The following is a 17,534-nucleotide window of genomic DNA, read 5'->3' as shown; positions in this document are numbered from 1 at the left end:
CTTCGAATTTTTACAATTGGGAAATTGTCAAAAATCTGCCTTTTTATCAAAAAGTTGTTTACCAGGGCGTCTTTGAACTAATGATTGGTACCGAATTAAATAATTCACACGCATAAAAGATTGCAGCCTTTTCAACACTCACTCAGTGTTAAACCTTTTTTTGATTTAGCATTGGTGTTTTCAATTTTGCTATGAATATGTTGATGTGTGAATTCATAACTGCTTTGGGTGAATGGAAAATTTAAAAATTATAAATCTCAATCATAAGCGAGGAATAAGTAATGAAAACTGAATAGAAAAAAATTGTTGATTTTAAATTGAAAATGATTTCACATATACACAGCTCTGATCCACACACAATCAAGAACTACCACCAATTGATTTTACTAAACAAATTTAAATTACGAATATGTAAAACACGATGCGAAAAACTAAACGCAAAGCACAGCTGGAATACGAGAAATATTTGAAAAAAGAGTGTAGAAATCATCCACAACTTGCAAAGCATGTTTCGTTCCACAAAAAAAAATAACGCTATTAAATTGAAGAAACAGTCCATGTCCAAAAACCCGGAGGAACACTGAAAGAATTCTATGTTTTAAATTAGCATATTTTGAACGAGATCGGAATATCCAAGGTGGAAAAGAAACCAACCTTTCTATAAGGAAACAATTATAGAAAAGGAATTTTCTTACACTGTATTCATGTCTCCGCCAGCAATTTGTGACATCATTTAAAAGCAAGGCGAACGACGACACTATTTATTGGATGGCACATTCAAGCCAATGTGCCAAAATGCGTGTATAAACAATTATTGATTTTTTAATATCGGAACCGAGATCATGTAAATTAATTGATTGGTTTTCACTAGGGCTGTGCGATTAATTGATTACTCAAAATTTTAATTAATCATAAAGTAAATAACTCAATTATTCGATTAATTGAAGATTATGATTACTCAAAAGTTCAGTTACTCGAGTAATCAAGATTTTTGATTAACCAAAAACAAAAATATTTGAGTAATTTGCTTTATGATTAATCAACATTTCGAGTAAAATGAGTAATCAACATTTCAACTCTTTACATATGTATAAAGTAGTTAAAGTTCCTTTATACTTTGAAAACAACGTTTCTGAATTCAAAAATTAAAACAAACATTTTTTTTCATATACAGAATGTAAAAAAGAAAGTAAGCATTTTCCAAAGCAAACTCTTTTAACGAGCAAAATTATTTTTTTTTGAGTAATCATATTTCAAGTAACTCGATTAATCATCGTTTTGAGTAATCAAAATCTTGATTACTCGAGTAATTGATTAACCGAATAATTGATTAACCAACATGCTCGAGTAGTCGAATAATCGCACAGCCCTAGTTTTCACACATTTTTGAAACACAAATTATATGCTTTTTTACTGCAGACAAGTTGTTGCCAAAACACAGCAGACATCCTCCAATCAGGGCTGCCACATATCCTTAGTTATGAGGTGCCATATTGAGGATAAAAATGTGCCAAAATGTGCCAAATAGAAAAATAAAAGTGCCAAAAAATTCCTTTTAATCATTCACATTTAGCAATAAAATAAAACCACATTTTCAAAACAAAAGTGCAATGATAAAATAAGATAAACCAGGTGAATAGCCTTTATAAATTAGAAAATTTTAGTTGAGAAAAAGAAGTGCACGCAAAGGATTTCACAAAAATGTATTGAAATGTTATTTTTTTTTACAAAAGTGCCATTTTGGCACTTTGTGCCAAATTGAAAAATTAAGTACCATTTGAAGTAAAATAGGGACAAATAGCACGGTTTGAGCCAAGTTGGCATCCCTGCTTCCTGCTGTAGCATTAATATCACCGATGACTGTTAAAGCTTAGGTGGATTTTTATATCAGAATCTCATCTTTGTGAAGTGTTCAGATAGAGGGTACTATTGAATATAAAAGCCCTCGATGTTTAAAATATATAAAAAAATTTATTTAAATGTCTGCAAAAAATAAATCTACCTGCGTTACAGCACGGCGGGAGATGGCTAAGGGGGGGCCGGGGCGTAGCGTGACGTGGTATGCGCGCCGGTCGCGCGGGGTACCTGGGGCGCGAGCGCGGACGCGGGCCGCCGCGAAGCTAAGCAAATTTAATGTTTGAAAAAGCAATAATGTCAATGGATTTTATATCGCTTTTAAAAAGGTAACAATGCCAATTGATGTCAATTGACTTTATTTCGCACCAGGGTAGGAAATAAAGTCAATTGACCTTATTTCCGTTGATCTTATTACCTTAACCCAAAATAAGAGTATTACGTATGTATGTATAGTTGTGTTCACAAAAATAGTAGTAAAATGTATTGACAAGTTTTCTTTCCTTACTTAATTTAATTTTTTGTAAAGATTTAGTTAATTCTATAACAAAAACCGTGTAAGTTGAACTCTCAAAATTTCTAAAAAATTTATAAAAAATTAAAGACTTAAAAATTTTCATCAAAATATCTAACTTTTTGATCCGAATTTAAAAAAAAATTGGAGTTTCGAGCTCGAGTCAGAATTTGTTTGCATAAATTTAAGCTACAAATTTAGAACATATTTAGTTGGTGTTCTTATTAAATACAACAGTCGCAGTCAAATGTTGACTAAAAGCTATAACACCGAATTTCGCTAAACAAATTTTCGAGTACGAATGAAATTGAAAAATGTTAAATGTATTTGCAAAAATAAAATTACAAGTGGTCGAACATCAAAAATCAAAGTAAAGCTGTGTATATCATATCCAGGATAACGACTAGTTTGCACCTTTTCCAAATTTTTAGAATTGCACAAGAACAGGCCTGGGCGACGACGACTGCGCAGTACCATCGGGATAACTTAGCGTGTTCGTATACACGAAGTAGAATGCGAAAATTAAATAAAAATTAATTACTACTTCACAATGAATCGCTTAAAATTCAATACGCTAAATCACACTTTATTTTGGCCTTCAACTTCATGTATACGAACACTCGATGTTACCCCGAGGGTACTGCACAGTCGGAGTCCCCCAGGCCTGCACAAGAAGCACAAAAGGAGAAGAAGTCGCCTTCAGTTTGAAATACTAAGTCTGTTACAGGTGCTTCACGATTTGCAGGTTTTTACAGGAAGTCGTTCCCGGTCGCCACCTTCCATAAGGTTTATTAACGGCGGAAACAGCTTTTCCTGTAAATCCTGTGGTTTAGGTTTGCACTAAACACTCAAAAGAAACACGAGTTCGAAGTATAGGTATGTATGTGGTTTATTTGGGTACTCGCAAGGCGAACGTACCAATCACGTCAAAAGATTTAAAATAATGAGCAATGCTCATATCAAAGTTGAGATTAAGTAGAAGAATAGTGTGTAAGCAACGAACAACAAGATAGGTAGTAGTTCTTGTATACTGTACAATGGAATGATCGAAGTAACAGTTGGGTGGCATGACATATGTACTTATGTATGCTAACTGCAGCAGGTCCCTGATGCTGGTGAGGCCGGATTGCGTGGCTTCAAAACAAACTAAATTCAAATGCCTATTTTGGATATTTAACACTTCTCCCCGGCTGAACCGTCCAGGTTCAGAATTTGTGGCTCGATAAGACGACAAACCTTCCGCACCGGGCGTAGGCACCGGATAAAAAAGACCTCCATGGTGGGGCGCTGCTGGAGTAATAAATTTCCATTGCGTTCCCGATGATGCTATGCGGTGATGAGCGTAAACATTTTGCCAGTCTTGCAGATCTTCATGCATCCATCGACTAGCTCCAACAAATTGCGTTCCGTTGTCACTACAGAGGATCCAACAAATACCTCTTCGGCTTATAAAGCGATCAAATACGTCGATGAATGACTGGGCTGACAAACTTTCAAACAGCTCTATATGCACGGCTTTCGTAGCCATACAGATTAAAATCGCGCCGTATGTTTTTGTTATAGTGGTGGATCGCTTCCCGCCAGCCCGAATGTTGAATGGCCCAAAATAGTCGAACCCGGTATGCGTGAAAGGTGGAGCTACTATTACACGGAATTTTGGAAGCGATGACGTCTGCTGTTGCTGAGTTAAACGGGCGTGTCGACGACAAACGACAAACTTGTGAAAGTACGACTTCACAAGTCGGCGTCCATGTATAATCCAAAATCGTGATTGCAGGTACTGCAGCATTTCCTGTATACCACCATGTAGGCAGCGCTTGTGAGTATCGGCCGAGGGTATTTTTGCCAAAGAGCAATTTTGAGCGAGAATCACTAGATTTTTCTGCTCATAAGGTAGTTCCGAATTCGTTAACCGACCACCTACTTGGAGGATGCCTCCCTCATCCAAGTGAAAGCAGTTTACTTGATGTGGCAACACTGGCACAAGACTTAAGTGCATTAGTTTTAGATTGGTACACATTACCTTGACTTTGACGAATGTGCACGACAAGTGCCCATTCTTTCTCTTCGGCAGAAATCTACTCGTTCGCACGTTGACTTCGGAGTGACGGCGTCGAATGCGGGCAGTCGTATTGAGCAATGTATACAGACGGCTAAATTTGTCTACCAAAGGTATTCTCTGCCCGCCCACTGACGTCATTACGAACCGTGACTCAGTGCAAATGCAGGTCGGCCTTCGCTGTTGAAAAGTTGTTGCTGCTCGCTAATTAGACTTGGCAGCTGATGTGTTGCCTCATCCACCTAATGGATGAGCGTGGGTCCCTTCCACCAGAGCTTATTTTCGATGGAGACTCGTGTAATTCCGCGGCTCGCGCAATCCTCTGGATTGTGTTCAGATCGAATATGACTTTGACTGTATGATGGCAACCCGACTAGCTGTAAGCTGCTTCAAGGTAGAAGGCTGACGCCGAATCTAGTGGAGCACAATCATGGAGTCACTCCATAATATGTATGTAACACTCTCTAACTGTAAAGCACGACGGACGCTGTTCACAGTTTTAACCAAATTTGGGCAGCAGAAATCTCCAGGCGAGGGATCGTCATCTCATTCAGTGGTGAAACCCTTGTTTTCGCCGCAATGAACGATGTATGTGACTTTCTGTCGGTGCTAACGCAGCTCAGGTAAACCACTGCAGCGTACGCCTTGGTGCTGGCAAAACCCGTGGAGCATCGTTGCCGAATGGTCTCTGATTCCTAGCCATCGAGGTACCTTGATCCTTTCAAGAGTCGGGAGACTCTTCTGACATTTAAGCCAGGTCTCGCAAAATTCAGGTGGTAGTGGAGTAGCCCATCTTAGTTTTGCCAACCAAAGATTCTGGACAAATATCTTTGCATCTACGACGACTGGCGCCAACATACGCGACATAGGACTGGCGATCATATAGCCTCGCAATGTCACTTAAAGCCAATCGTTTAGTAGGAACTGATTCAATATTACATACCTTAACCTTGAAAAATAAGGTATCAGTGATAGGATTCCAATGGAGACCCAATACCGTTGTGTTGGAATCGCTGAAATCAATCTCCGATGCGAACGCCCTAGAGCCGCTGATTCCTTTCAGGGCCTGGCTGCAGTTGGAGTTCTACTTATCCAGCTCGAATTTCCCTTGGTGAAGAATGGCATCAATGTCGCGCGGGCGATTGATGGCCAGTTCTGTCGTATGAACACTTTCTAAATAATCGTCTTCATAAAAACTGTGAAAGTTGATTTCTCGTGCTTCGGCTGCCCGGCTTCAGTGTTGCCGCGAATCATTTTTAGCGGTAGCCAAATTCCGTTAAAAAAGGGCTAAAAAAGAGCTAAAGAAAAGTCGTTGTGGCAAAAATGGTAGCTAAATTTTTTACCTACATATACATATATAGGTATACACGTAAACATTTTCAATAAGCAATGGTATAGAAAAACAATGAAGTCTGGAAAAAAGCTAATATTTTATCCAACCAAAAACCTTTTTGTATAAAAGGGGAAATATACGACACCAGCTTGCTGGCTCCATCAAGTGATTGTACCATCTGGCTCGAAGCATATAACTTACCAGCATGCTGGTACAATATTTATTTCTTTAAAAATGAGGTCGAGGAAAGATCGAAATGATTACAGCCGAAATTCCATAACTTTTCTACCATTTTGTTAAACATTGGTTTATTTTTTTTAACTCACAACTGCAATATCGTGAACTCTTCCACAAAACGGCTTTGACCCATATAGGTCACGAAATTTCCGGCAAAATACTTTTTACTTAGAAAATTTAGCTAATTTCACCACTCACGACACCAGCTGGTACAATCATAAAATTGTCAAATAGTTTTTGAAGTCGCACCAGCAGCTGGTACAATCACACCACAAGAACATACACGGTCAATCCATTAAACAAATAAAGCATATTAAGGGCCGTAAACTTATCTACATACAATACATATATGTATATATATCAGTCTTTCTTAGTTTAAAAATGTATCTCTACATAGATGAACAAAAAGTTATACCAAATTAAGCATATACAAGTTTTTCATGCCAAGTATAAATAAATTCTAAAAAGGGCTAAAAAAGGGCTAGGGGCAATTTTAAATTTATGTGGCCAAAAAGGTATGTGGTAGCTAAATCTAGCCACCAAAGGGCTAAAACGGCAACACTGCCCGCCTTACGTCGGCGATGACTTCCCAGTTATCGTATGCGCATTGCCTTAATGCCCTTTTGGCGTTAAATGGTCCCCTTTCTATACCGTAAGTCACGGTTTTGAGTTGGTAGGTACGCAAGAGCTCGAGGGGAGACTCCCTCCATAGAATTTGTTGCCATCTTCGATGTCTTGAATTTACCATGACTTGTCGGAACATCTCTTTCACATCTGCCGTGAGGGCCACTGCATACCGACGAAATCGATGAAGAATGTCGACCAGTCCATGTTAACTGCTGTAGCCTCGGTCGCCTCCATGTGTCCCAGGTTTATGTATTCTCGAATGAATTGGATATACTCACGATTGAGAGAATACAAAGGTTGCGCCGATCTCAGACCGCTATTCCTCTCTTAACGAATTTGACAGAATCGTTGTTTGCATGACGTCACACTGGTGCAACTTGTTTACATTTTTCTTGCAAAATTTTTTCTTCTTCTTCCATTCTTGCTCACGTTTTGGCATTTCTCTCTCGCAATTGCACCAGTGTGACGTCACACAAAAGTTATTCTCAAAAATCCTCTCTGATCGGCGCAATCTTGTATTCTATCATTCTTGGGATATACTTGTCTCTCAATTTAGAATCCTTCGCCAACTTACGTTCTAGTTGAAGAAATTGCCGGAGGGAAGCAGGATGGGAGTTTCCCAGTGGGGATGCATCTGGTCGAAACGGAATCTGCACACTGTACCGACCGTCGGGACATCTTGCAACCGTTTTGGTGAAAATCTCTTCACATGCGCCGACCTCTGCTACGATCTCACCTGATGAGTCTTCGGTGGCACAAAATTTTTGTAGAAGCTCGTCGATGATAGAATCACTACGACATACCTCCGCAAGAGATGAGTGCCACGTTGAGTCAGATACATCCGATGTTACTGGACCCAGCACTATCCAACCTAATCGGGTGCGTATTGCGCATGCTTCTTCACTTGATCCAACTACGACGTCACTTAGCGCAATAGATGGCCAAATGTCTGCTCCAATGAGTAGATCAATAGAGCCCGGTAGACCCAGTGAAGACCTCTGAGGTGTTCGCTGATACGGATATTCACGGTGCTAGCAGGTGCTGTTGACGTTATCGAGTCAATGACATATGCGCTAAAGTCGATCTTGAACCCTTTGTCCACACGTGCCTCTATGCTGACCCTAACAATGCTCTTGGTGCACGTTGAAAAGCTTTGGTCAATACCCTCCACCCGGATTTCACAGGGACTTCTAGGGATATTCAACATGGTTATTAATGATTCACACACGAAGCTCACCTTGAGTAATACCATTGCAATCGGCAAGAAGAACCTCCGCCGTTGCCAGGAGTAAAGTCCTGTCATTCTGCAAGAGGAATGACTGGACTTCGTCGTTCTGTCATTGCTGTCGCGGAAGTACTTTAGGCGCCACCGCAGGGCTCGCAGTGGCCGTACCTAGAGGTGTTGAAGTAGACGCGACCTTCTTCTGCGACTTTCTACATAGAAGGGTGTTGTGCCTCTGCTGACAGTTGGTGCACGCCCCGGATGGATAGTCCCGGATCAAATGGCCGACCTGAGGCAATTAAAATACAAAGATGCTTGCTTCACTAGCTCCCATCGTTTGCCAGCTTGGAGATTTTGAAATTTTTGTCACTTCGTAATGCGATGGGGATCATTGCAAGATGGGCAGGTTATTACTCGGCCCTGTGCTGCTGCTGGCTGTAATCGTAGATAGATAGGCCTTCACCGCACGCGTTGACGCTCTCGATGAAGAACTCTGAGCTACAGGTGGGGATACCGGCAAGTTAGCTATTCGCCGCTCTACAAAACTCACCAATTCTTCCATTTTAGGTATTTCGTTGGACTTTAAGCTCATGTCACACTCAGTTCGAGTTAAAACCGGCAGCTTAGGCAATACAGCTATGGCATCCCACTGCTTTAGAGGCACATCCATCACCTCCAGCGAAAAGATGCACGGAAGATGCACCAGAAAGGATGCACGGATTATCATAACGACGCTTTAACACGGCCCAGACCTCCCCATAACCACCGGTGTACAAGCCGCCTATTAGAGGGACGTTTTCTGCCTTCACATATAGGCGTAATTTTCCCAGTTTGTAGGTAGGCTCTAATTCGCGTCTGCTATGAACGAGCGTCTCGAACATGTCCTTAAACGCCAACCAATTCGTCGGCTGTCTGTCAAAGCTGGGATTGAAACTGGATCCAATCGCATGTCCGGTGCAAGGCTGTATACTTGGTTGAGGCTCCTGGTAGGTGGTGACATCTTTCGCTTCAACCTTATGCAAATGTTGTTGAACGTCCTCTCCGTGGAAGCGAGTAAATAGTCATGGTCAGTCATTTCACCTTCTTGTGCGACCGAGACTAGGGCCAGATGATTGTCCATAAAACGCGACGAAGTGCTGTTGCGCGCTGGATAAAAACTGCTCACTTTCGACACAGTATGGGTCAAAGATGTTTAGGTTTGCACTAAACACTCAAAAGAAACACGAATTCGAAGTATAGTTATGTATGTGGTTTATTTGGGTACTTGCAAGGTGAACGTACCAATCACGTCAAAAGATTTACAATAATGACCAATGCTCATATCAAAATTGAGCTTAAGTAGAAAAATAGTGTGTAAGCAAATAACAACAAGGTAGGTAGTAGTTCTTGTATACTATGCAATGGAATGATCGAAGTAATGGTTGCGTGGCGTGACATATGTACTTATGTATGATATGTGCAGCAGGTCACCTGATGCTGGTGATGCCGGATTGTGTGGCTTCAAAACACACTAAATTCAAATGCTTATTTTGGATATTTAACACCTGTAAAACCTCCAATCGTGAAGGGCTTTTATAATACTAATAATAATCTCAACGTTTTACCCTCCTTTCCCGCCGTCCGCACGAGGGGCGCAGTTCGCATGACGTACGGAACCATTATTTTAAATTTTTGCGCCGAGTCACGAAAGGCAGGAGTTTGTTATGAGCTGGAATAGCCACGACCAACGATAGTTTCGATAGTCGATAGTCACAACTATTAGTATCGATACTATCGAAAATGTCAACACTATCGATAGTACTATCGATAGTTTTGATTAAAAAAGTCCAAAAATTAAACATAACTACTTTCATTGAATATGAGATCAGAATTTCTAAAATTTGTCGAAATTTTTGTTAAGGAACAAAAGTTTGTCAACGATTTTTGTTCCTGAATAACGTATGTATGGGTGAAAGCTATCAGTAGTGCTTACAAAACCATCAATGTTTTCGATAGTCAAAAGCCATCAATACTATCGATAGTGCCATCGCTTGTTTTCCAGCTCTAGTTTGTTAAGCGTCGAGATCTAAAACTGTTAAGCTACAGAACTAAATTCATCAGCTGATTTTATGTCTATGTTAATAATTCCTTTATTGAGTGAGGACAGTATCGCTTTCTTATTGCTAAAAAGCGGTTCTGGTAGATCAGACGGGCTGGAATGAGAGTTAATATTCTGGCATAAGCAATGGAGTGGCTCGTGTAATTCGGAATTACTTTTACAAGTTTTCAAAAATAGGGGACAATAAAGTCTTGATACACGAGATGGAACATTAAGGCTAACTTCACCCAGAAGAAACGGACTTGAAATTGAGCCTGTCAGTAATTTAACCATCAAAATTGTACAGAGCAGTTCACTGTGACTGACAAGTGTAGGAAGATTAATAAGTTTTAATCGGCTCGTAAAAGAGGAAAGGTTATATTGAGAATCCCAACGGAAATTCCTTAAATCAAAAAGTAGGATTTTTTTTTGAATTGAATTGAACTCGGCCAAAATCGCTTAGGCGATTACAGCGCCAAATAAGAAGAAGAAGAAGAGCATGATTAAAAAAAAATATAACTTAGCTCATACGGAATACGTTCATAGCCAAAAGTACGAGTAGGCATCGATACTTTAGGTCCGATATGTTTCCTGTATCGATACTTTCTTTCGATACTACTTCCAAGTAAACGTATCGATACCTGTTTGACGTCATTTCATCTCTAGATTGGCTGACTCCACAAACTGTTTCAAGGAGCAGTAAGGGTTTTTCGAGAACTCTGTGGTATCACATAGAGCCCATTTTCAGGCCTATATGTGCTGGATATAGACACGAATTTCGATATGATGCGAATCCATATCGATATGTTTCTCATTCGCCACCGATATTTTTCAATCTATAGTTTTAAAACGATATTTTTTGGAATCATGTACCAAGACCCCGGTATCGTATTGAATGCTGAATTCACATTACAAAATTAATGAAGCATATTCATATTCGAATAACTGGCCACTGTGACTCCGTAGGATCTGGATTTGATCCCTGGTCCGAGCAACATCTAAATTATAAATAGTTTTTTCGAACAGCGGAGCCACCTCTGCAGCCCCTGACCAAATTTCCGCAAAAAAACTTCTGAGGCGGCGTACGATTATAGGTCCTTTCATTTGTGTTATAACATTAGCATGCACACCACAAATTAGAGGAGGAGCTCGGCCAAACATTTTGCAAAAAGTGTATAGGCGTGTATTCATTAAGTTATTTATAGCCGGCTTTATTTCGACTTTTTTGGCTAATTACCAACTTAAAATTTATTTTTAGCTTTAGGTGCAATTAAGTCGTCTTTTAAAAATTACTTTCTAATAATAAAAAGTGTTTTTTTTTACACACATTCATAATTTTGCTTTTAAAAAAAAGTGTACTGAAAAGTACTTATTTTCATAGCATGAAAAAGTCTAAGGTACTGATTTTGCGCCAAAAAAATCTGGCAACCCTAGCAAAAACTGATTTTAAAAACTGCTACTGTGCTTTCGTATTTAGGTTTATGTTAGTAACTTTTTGTGCGAATCAAAGCCAAATCAAATCTAAAGCATAACTTCAGCAATTCGTAAAAATGTTGTGTTACAATTTGTGTTAAAATGCGTTGAAAGAAAGTATGTACATACATAGGCACAGATAAATTTAAAAATATTAGCATGTAGTGTGGTTACATACATAAGTACATTAAAGTGTCCCAGAAAATAAAATTTACTACTTTATAACACATTATCTTTTTTTGTTTCCACAAACAAAAACGATGAATGTATGTAGTATCTTGCTTAAATGCAACTCTGCATGCCAACTCGATAACACTAAATGGAGGATAGGAAGAACGAAGCCTGGGTTAACGGACACTGACGAGTAGTATAGTTTGAAAGGTAAAAGAGGCAAGATGAAAAACGCTACGATTCGTACTTAATTAAAATGATCTAACTTCAAAAGTATACTTAAGTCTAATTTAAGTGGCAAATGTATAAACTTTGATGTGCAAATAAATGTGAACTGATTTAAACTGCGTTGTACTATTTCATTTGACAATTGGAATATCTGACGAAACCCACATGTATGTACAAATGGTTTCGGTTAAAGTGTGTACACATATTTTTTGTAGTCTTCAGAAACGATGATTCTTAAATTCTCTCGAAAAACTATTTAAGACGCAAATTTGCTACACACACTTCGTTTCAAGCCGAACATTCGGGACTTGATTTAATTTTTCAACTGTACTCGAGGATGATTGAATACAAGATTGCTCTGTCCTGGCGGCGATGTCATTTCTTAAGTAAAAGTAAACAAAGCCGAATAGGAGGATTAGAGAAACTGTCTAAGCAATCAATTTTCTTAAAGTTAATTTTTTTGATAGGAAACGTGGTTTAATTGTGTTAAATGGTAAAAATATATGATTTATAAAAAGAATTAAAAACAGAAAATGATAAAAACGGTAATTTTTGTGAAAGTATTAGTGAATTTAAAGTTTCTTGGGCGTTGTTTACTATTAGGCTTAATATCCAGCTATCAAAAAAGGAAAAACTACATAAAAAACGCTCAAGAATTACCGAAGAAGTTTTCTTGAGTCAAATTTCCCTAGGGCGGTACGCAGTTCTTAAGAAATTTCCTACGCTTTCTACTATGGGTTTCTACAGCTTTTTGTAAAAATGAGCTCAAGGCAATCCATGTTTTTATTTTCAATATAAGTTTTTATTTTTTTTTATGTCCGTTCCATTATTTCGTGAGGAAGAGTGAGACAGCAGACTGTGAAATATCAGATGTCAAAATTCCTTGGATTCACACAATTAGTTTCTAGCTCTTAAGAAATCGGTAAAAAAAAATGCCGTTATTTCGTTTATGAGTCCAAGGAATTTTGACATCTGATATTTCACAGCCTGCTGTCGCACCCTTTCTTCACGAAATAATGAAAAGTTTTGAAAAATAATCGATTCTCAAATCTTATTTAATCCTTACGATTCTTAGAATCGTATAATCGACGGCGAGATTCGAATTCTTCGATTCTAATCGATTCTTTATTTCAATCTTTCTTTCACTTGAAAAATCGATAAGAAGGACCAATTATACAGACATTAATCATAGATAATAATGCTATTATGATGGATCAATTAAAATTATTGTAACAAGAGTTTTAACAATAAGTTTGTGGAAAAATTGCTTCATCTTTTTATATATAAACATAAGTGCACGTTTTTGGTGTTACCTTAACTTGACGGCTAAACGGCTTCACCGAATTCAACAAAATGTATTCGGGCTACAGATGCAGATGGTTTATGTGAAGTTTTCTCAAATTCGGAAAAGGGGACGTGGCACCTCTAATCTTATATATAAAAATAAGTTTGTTAGCTTATAACTTGAGAACGGCAGATTGTTTGTGTGAGGTTTGCCCACATTTGGAAAACGGGGTGTGGCACCTATATCTGATATATAAAAATAAGTACACATTTTTGGTGTTAGCTTATAACTTTAAAACGGCATCACCGAATTCAACCCAATTTATACGGCATATTTGGGCTATCATGCCGATGGTTTATGTGGATTTTTCCCGAATTCGAAAAGAAGGGCGTGGAACCTCTATCCATACTCATAGAGCAAAATTGGCGGTTTTGGAAAAGGGACCGTGGCACTTACCATCTATGCCTATATATATAAATGTTATGTTCGTTTGTAACAGTCATCAAAACTCGAGAACGACTGAACCGATAATTTTTTTTTTGTATTGTTCAGTATAATACCAGGAAAATTTATATCACAAAAAAAATTTAAACTTAATTATATTGATAACTTAAATGAAATATTAAAATTTGGGTATCAAATTAAGGAAATTTAAGAACGATGACTGTAGGAAATGACACAAACGACAATAACGCAAAATTTGCTTTATTTCACTTTTAAATGGGAAATAATACCAAACTCTGACAAATTTTGCCTTATTTCCCATTGTTTATTAATACTATTTATAACAAAAACAGTCTAACAAAATATAGGGAAAGCGTCGTCTTTAATAACTGATCGGCAAATTGGACTAATTCTTACAAATCCGTCCATTTAACTTGTTCACTCAATTCTTAATTTTAAAAGTTGCTCTTATTGCTCAACGAGAAATGTAATAAAGCAAATTTGTGTTATTTCACATTCAACTGGGAAATAACACTAATTTGCCTCATTGCCGTTTGTGTTATTTGGGCTTGAACCCAAACGCTCCGGAGTGGAAGCGCGCACGGCTTACAACTACACCACAGCGGAAATTGAGAATAGGAATGCCAATTATCATGGTGCGGAATATTAATAAACCAAAACTCTGCAACGGAACGCGACTTGCAGTTAAGAGATTGATGAAGAACAAAGTGGAAGAAAATATTTTAACGTGGTCTTTCATCCGCATCCCTCGAATGCCCATGATTCCTACCGATACACCATTTCAGTTTAAAATATTGCAATTCCCAATTCAATTGGCGTTCGCAATCACAGTCAATAAAACTCAAAGTCATTCTTTAGAAAATGTGGTTTAGATTTATAAGGGGATTGCTTCTCACATGGACAACTGTATGTTGCGTGCTCCGGTGTCGGCAAACCAGATGGCCTTGATATCTACGCAGAGAATGGAAAAACGAAAAATATTGTGTATTTGGGTCATTCCATCGAAAAGAGCAAAACGACGTAAATTTAAATATGCCCTAATTATGTCTAGTTCTGTAGTAACCTCTTTTTAAATGACTACATTTCATTAACCTGTGGGAAAATATTAAAAAACAAATCTAAAGAAGTTGTAATTTTTGTGTATGGAAACTTTTATTTCATTCATAATTACTTTACAGCAATCACAAGGAGATGTTCCACCAGCCACAACTTTTTTAATATTTCTATGAAGATTATGTAAATTTCATTTTTATTGAAAACGAAAACGGATAATTCATATTTTACAACACAAATACATGGTTCCTAAAAATTAATGACCTTATTCATACAAAATAAAGTAGGTTTAAAGAGCTTTATAAAGTGACGCTTTCATACATTTTCCAATTTGTAAACCTTTTTTAAAGCTACTTAATTTTTTATGAATAAGGGAGTAAGTGTTTTGACTAAAATTCATCTTTGAGTGCACAAGGGTAAAATAGAGTTCTGTTCAATGTACTACTAGTCACATTCATTCAAATAATAGTTACATAAAACTAAGAAATCGTTTGATATTTTTGATAAAGCAATTTTATACATTAGTTATCGTTCTATGCTAAAAAATAACTTTCGTTGTGGTATAAGTTCCGACGACATATGTAGCTAAAATTCAGAATGGAGTACATTCTGGAGTAAAATGTCCCACTGGTCACAATGGAATGGCCCATATGCAAGTAGTTAATGCAAAATCAAACTTATATGAAACGTATGCTTTGTTTCGTTAATCATTTGTCATTCATGTAACAGGAATATGCCACAGCAAAGCGTGGCAAGGTACAGATAGTTTGCTATAAAATGTGTGATTGAAACATATTCACGATACTATTTTCCTTTTCATAAATTTATTTCTAGCATCTCTATGAATATGCGCCAACTAGTCATACTTAATATTTATCTTAATCATGCCAGAAATATCACAATTCTAACAACTGACGTGCATTTAAAGATGTATGATGTATTCTCGATCGATCCCGAAAATTTTGAATCGATTCTCTCAAATCGATTATTTCGAGAAGATCTTCGATTCCGGAATGGAATCGGAATCAATTTTCCATCACTAATGGAACGAGCACATATTTCTGTTGTAAACATGGAATTGAGAATTGTCAAAAAATTGCAACATCAAACTAGCGGTACCATTTTGTAATTACCTTGTTGCTAAAAGCTCAGTTAGTGTAGACTTAATATTTTGGCCAACTGGCGGTTAGTCAAAAGTAAACTCATTGTAAGAAACTTAAGAACATGTAGATATTTCTAAGTTACGACCTTACACACATTGATAGCGGTGAGGATCTGTGTTGGTAGGCCCTAAAAATAAATGTATGCAAACTTTTTTACGTATGATTTTTTTGTGGCAATATAGGCGTCGAACTGTCAAACAGCTAAAAGTATTTTCCGTACTTTGCTCAAGATGAGGTGATGAGTTATCACGGACAAATTTCATACGGAAAGTTAAATAAAGTTAAACTAGCCGAGCTTTGAAATTGCTTGATTTTCGAAAACAGCAAAATTGCACAATAAATAAATACGGGTTTTATATACTCAAACTGTATGCAATAGCTACCGCTATTCTTTATCTTCTTTCTCGATTATATTGTGAAATTCTAACATCCGAACCCAGAAAGCTCATTAAATTATTTCGAATGATACGTTAACTATTAATTTTAATTGTATTAATTAGTTAAAGAGTTAAGGAAAAATTTAAGGACCCCCCAAATTCTGCCCTTTTTATATATGTAGCATCATTTGCTTTTATTCATTAAGACAATTATTTGATTTTTATTATTTTGTTTTCTTCTAGCCAATAAATAAAAATTAATTTTGTTTTTCTAGTGATGTTAAAAAATCATATGTATCACAGGAATCATTTTGGTCTTATTAATTAATGGGCTTCGGCCAGAAACTCTGGTATTAAATGTTTGCAAAACCGGCTTTGAAAAAACCGAGTTCCCAATTTTCAATTTGAGAAAACCACAAGCACAATGCAATTAGTAACAATAACCACCTGGTCTGCAGCCAATTAAAATGAGCGGTGTTGTTTTCATCAACGGTATCATTGTGACATCGCTCGACGTTATGCGTGTTTTATCAGTTGGACCCATTCACAGAACGGACGGAGATGTACTTATTCTGACAACTCCAATAGTCATGCGATGAGTTTTGTCATTTGTGTGGAAATGAGGCTGTTAGTACAAGGTCTTCACTTAAACTTCAAATACAAGTCAGCGCGGGTTATCGTCAGAATACAACAATTAAACTTTATATGCAATATATTTACATACGTGCATACGTTATTTATGCTAAAAGAAATATATATATATATAACGGCATATTTATCGAATTTTACAAATAGCCTATCTTCTAATGGGACACTCTAATGTACATTTCTAGATAATGCATGATTAAAATAACATTCATATCACATTTAAAACGTTACCTTTAATAAAAACTGGTAATCATTTATTCGTTGAATTGGCAATTTTAAGTGTTCGCTCAAAGTTTTGTCGTCTCCAGTTAAACTAGATATTTGCTAAAAGTAAAAATACAAACTGATGTTAGGACTTAAAAAAAATGACTTCGTTGCTATGAGTGATGAAGTTTTTCTTACAATTTTAGTTCGTATGATACCGCTTATAGCTACAATTGTATATGTATTAGGCATGTTAGTTTTTTTAGATTTTTTCGATGCCGGGATGTTCGGGATCTCGTTTATACAATCCAGGAATTAGTCGCGGGATTTAGATATTCATAATTTTTCAACAACTTAACACAACAAAATTGCATCAATATTGTTTGAGAAGATTTTCTGCGCTATAATAAAAAAATGGGTTTGAAACCTACTTTCTTATTTAAAGTGAAAATTTCTCATTACTAACAAAACAAAATACAGTGAATAAATTTATACGCATTTAATAATACTTAAACTTGTACGTATCTGATAAAGTAACTGAAGA

At 37.1% G+C, this 17,534-nt stretch overlaps 1 protein-coding gene across 1 annotated transcript in view; it reads right to left on the bottom strand.

Annotated features, from left to right (window-relative positions):
• Nucleotides 1–17,242, bottom strand: part of LOC118743562 (obscurin) — a 434,461-nt gene extending 417,219 nt beyond the window's left edge. The window contains exons 1-2 of the mRNA XM_036476326.1: nucleotides 17,189–17,242; nucleotides 17,018–17,110 (exon numbers count right to left, since the gene is read on the bottom strand). Of these exons, the coding sequence (XP_036332219.1) occupies nucleotides 17,018–17,110; nucleotides 17,189–17,242 (147 nt within the window). The remainder of the gene's footprint in view (nucleotides 1–17,017; nucleotides 17,111–17,188) is intronic.
• Nucleotides 17,243–17,534: the final 292 nt, after the last annotated feature.

This window comes from Rhagoletis pomonella, unplaced genomic scaffold, assembly GCF_013731165.1.
Source record: "Rhagoletis pomonella isolate Grant_MI unplaced genomic scaffold, Rhpom_1.0 Rhpom_scaffold_00007, whole genome shotgun sequence".
Taxonomy (NCBI): Eukaryota; Metazoa; Arthropoda; class Insecta; order Diptera; family Tephritidae; genus Rhagoletis; species Rhagoletis pomonella.
Note: the sequence above shows the minus strand (reverse complement) of the source record. Positions and strands in the feature narration are given on the sequence as shown.